This window comes from Gobio gobio, assembly GCF_949357685.1.
Source record: "Gobio gobio genome assembly, chromosome: 1".
Taxonomy (NCBI): Eukaryota; Metazoa; Chordata; class Actinopteri; order Cypriniformes; family Gobionidae; genus Gobio; species Gobio gobio.
Genome location: NC_137097.1, coordinates 411,276 through 415,005, shown reverse-complemented (window position 1 = coordinate 415,005; position 3,730 = coordinate 411,276). Strand labels below are relative to the sequence as shown.

Genomic DNA, 3,730 nt, shown 5'->3' with positions numbered 1-3,730 from the left:
GGAAACCGCATTATTTCCATCCCAATAAAGTGTGTTGGCACAGCAGTACTGCCATTGCGTTTTAGTAACGTATCTTTCTTATCTTTGCTTGGTTCATATCTCTACGATGCAGTTTTTGTGTATTTGCATAATTTGTCATGTGTTCATTGTCTGGCCTGCATCACTATTACCTTTTCAGAAGTTTCAGCAGTAATAAAGCATCTGTTAACAGAACACCCATTGCCTAATTCACTACATTTGTGGAATGAGACAACAGATAATAACAAACTAAATTCTGTACTAACAGCAGAAATAATATGAGGAATAAAAGATGATTGTAGGAAAATGAAAAGGGGTGTGACAAACGACAAGTGATAAGAAGAGATATTAGAGAAGTGAGACACTATTTAAGGAACTGAGAGAGACTCGAAGGAGCAAACTACCATAGACATCCATCCTGCCAGTGAAGAGAGAGTCTGCGTGAAGATGTGGAAGTTAATGCGTGCGACTTTGACCCTGCTCATATTTGTGCAAGGTAAGATCTTAGTCTCAAATTTTGTTTCTCTACCACTCTGTCATGTTCATGGAAGCTTCTGTTTTTAAGTTGAATATAAAGACTCCCTCCGTCTCAAGATGTAAGTGATTTTTCTGTGGAATATGCAAAAATGGGAAACCTTTTACAATATGGTCCCATTAGTTAACATTAATTAATAAAAATACAACTGTTCATTGTTGGTTGTTTACAGCGCTGATCCATTAAATAATATCAACAGGCACTTTGAATATTTTTAACTCTTTCCCTGCCAGCATTTTTGAAAAAAGTTGCCTGTCAGCGGCAGCATTTCGATCATTTTCACAAAATTTTCATGGTCCCCACAATATTTTAAACACACACACAAACGTTTTATTCTATCGTCATGCATTCTTTTTTTTATAAACCCTTGCATGTGGGTAAGTTTCATGAAAAAGCAACATTTTAGAGCAAAAAAATGAGAAAATCATGTTTTTGCCAAAGATTACGTCCAGATTGGATTTAGAACAATGATCAAACACAGATGGTGTAGATGGTTCACAGCTTCACAGTCCTTTAGCTATTCGTCCTGGGTCGACATTTCATTCAGTAACATTCCATCTTTTTCTTTTTCACAGCTTGTGCTCATGGCCCTCGACCTCCTCGTGTTGTGGGTGGTGTTGATACGGTTCAAGGGCTGTGGCCGTGGATGGCTAGTGTGCACTTGCAGAACGCCGGCCATTTTTGCGGAGGTTCCCTCATTAACAGTGAATGGGTGCTGTCGGCGGCTCACTGTTTCATTGAGTTAGAGACACACATACAATATACACAGATTTTAAACCTGCCCTTTTGATTGCAATATTGTTGTTTATTTTTCTTTCCTTTCACCCAAAAGGTCAACATTTACTGTTGAAGTGCACAGAATACAAGTGTACTTGGGAATTTGGGCACAGCAGTTAATAAATGCCCAAGAAATTGGGAGAGGTGTCAATAGCATCCACACTCACCACGCCTATAATACAAACACCGGTGACAATGACATCGCTCTGCTGCACCTGTCCTCTTCAGTCACCTTTACTCCCTATATTAGTCCAGTGTATCTGGCATCCATGAACAGTGTCATCCCTTCTGACACCAGAAGCTGGATCGTAGGCTGGGGACAAACTATATCTAGACGTACGCATTCACATTTGACTAATTTACCCAGATAAAGACATCTACTCCTAATATCACAAATTGATTATTATTATGATGGTGTGTGTTTGTAGGCTTCTTCTGCACGTGTCCAAAGGATCTACCTTATCCTGAGACTCTGCAGCAGGCCATTGTCTTCGTGGTGGACAATGTTCTGTGCTACGACCAGCTGAAGAAATATGCAATAATCACTGACAATATGATTTGTGCTGGCATTCCTACTGGTGGTGTAGACACATACTTGGTACAACAACCAGATCATCATTACTCATTAGGCACACAAATACTGTCTTCCTGAAATTCACATATCTTTAAACATCTCATACTTGATTTTTCCGTTTGTATTTCTGTTTAATGTTAAATAGCATAAAAAAGCAAAACCAGTGACTGAAAAACACGATCTCTCTCTCTGTCTGCAGGGGGACTCTGGAGGTCCATTGATGAATCAGGACTGTTCACAACAGTGGGTTCAGTCTGGCATCACCAGCTTCGGTTGTGGCTGTGCTAAACCCAACAGACCTGGTGTATACACCCGCGTCTCACAGTATGAGGAATGGATTACAACCAATATCCGGATCTTTTCAGATCAGACCCTCACAACCACATTTGTCCCTTTAAACCTCCCATGCTCTTCTGTCGGCTAAAGTAAGATTCTTTCTCTCACTTATACATCATTGACATAAGTATTTACTAAATGCTATTTGTGCTGCTAATGTGGGTCCTAACAAGCACATTCTTCAGTGATATACACACACACAGGGCCACGATTTGCAATTCTTAGGCACAATACAAAACTGGCATCAGGGTGTGGGTGTCTGTTTTGTTTACAAACTGTAGATGGTAAATGAAATGTAATGATGTGTGCTTTGTTTATTGGAAACACCCATCAAGTACCAGTAACAGAAAAAAATTCCCTTCTGTTTTTAGTGGAAAGGAGTGGGCCTATTCCTGGCAGCCAAAGGATTCTCTCCAAATTAATGAAAAGAAATAAAATATTTGTTTTGAACTCTATTTTGGTTTCTGCATATTTATTACATTGTATCTGTGCTGCATTTAAGTAATTTCTCATCTTTCTGTAGTGGTGAAAAGGTGAAATTCTCCAATATATCTGACATATCTCAAGTAGGCTTAAATATAAATGTACACTGTAAAAAAAAAAACACTGGATAATATACTGGCAAAAAATTACCAGTACATTTTCCGTTATAGTTACGGACATTTCCTTCAACTCTAAAATGGATATTCTGTAGATTTACTGTACATTTACTGTACTTTCATTGACAATCCGTATGCAGACATTTCTATAAAATTATAGCATATACTTGGTAGCAAATAAATCAAGAACTATATATACTCATTGAAAATGGTTTATTTTTATATCATGTAAACATTTTAAAATGCATTCAATGGGTAAACTCTGTGTTATCTATCTATCTATCTATTAGAGCAGTGGTTCTCAAACTTTTTATACCAAGTACCACCTCAGAAAATATTTGTCTCTCCAAGTACCACCATAATGACCAACATTAAAATACAGTAGTGTAGTAGGCCTAACTATTCCTCTATAGCTCTGCACAGTTCAAAAACCAGGCAGTTTATTCCTAATAGGAATATTTATTGTTGTCAGCCATTTTAACATTGTAAATACACAGTTTGTACATTAACACTAAAATATTAAATAATGATTAAATTAAAATGTGTTGTAAAGTTAAATTAAAGCTGTGCTGTACTTAAATATAAAAACTTTACTCAAATAAAGATGAAATTAAAATGTATTGTTTTAACATTAATTTATATTTAAAGTCCCTGTAAAGTTAAAATTAAATATTTGTTCTGAGTTTGTCACACCACAGAAAAATGTGTTATTAAATGCGTGCCAAATTTAAATGATAAAAAAAAAAAAAAAACGCTGAAACCACGCCCACTAGCGGGAAAGCTGCAGTAAGCACACAAAACAACTGGGCAGTGGCACGTACCGCAACAATGGCACCGGATGATCAATGGCGGAAGGCAGGTGTTGGTGGTGATCAAGGCAGCTGTTCACAA

General features: G+C 37.3%; 1 protein-coding gene across 1 annotated transcript; it reads left to right on the top strand.

Annotated features, from left to right (window-relative positions):
• Positions 1 to 381: 381 nt before the first annotated feature.
• LOC307124040 (serine protease 27-like) lies at positions 382 to 2,693 on the top strand. The gene is made up of 6 exons (XM_079813007.1): positions 382 to 514; positions 1,129 to 1,294; positions 1,386 to 1,666; positions 1,759 to 1,928; positions 2,104 to 2,329; positions 2,612 to 2,693. Exons 1-5 carry the CDS (start codon positions 466 to 468, stop codon positions 2,326 to 2,328), a joined length of 891 nt encoding a protein of 296 aa, XP_079669133.1. The 5' UTR covers positions 382 to 465; the 3' UTR covers position 2,329; positions 2,612 to 2,693.
• The last annotated feature ends 1,037 nt before the right edge of the window (positions 2,694 to 3,730 follow it).

Bases quoted from the DNA above. Each gene is read 5' to 3' on its own strand.
- LOC307124040 (XM_079813007.1), top strand. From the start codon at position 466: ATGTGGAAGTTAATGCGTGCGACTTTGACCCTGCTCATATTTGTGCAA. The intron at 1,667-1,758 runs GTACGCATTCAC...GTGTGTTTGTAG, and splicing joins GGGACAAACTATATCTAGAC to GCTTCTTCTGCACGTGTCCA. The intron at 1,929-2,103 runs GTACAACAACCA...CTCTGTCTGCAG, and splicing joins GTGGTGTAGACACATACTTG to GGGGACTCTGGAGGTCCATT.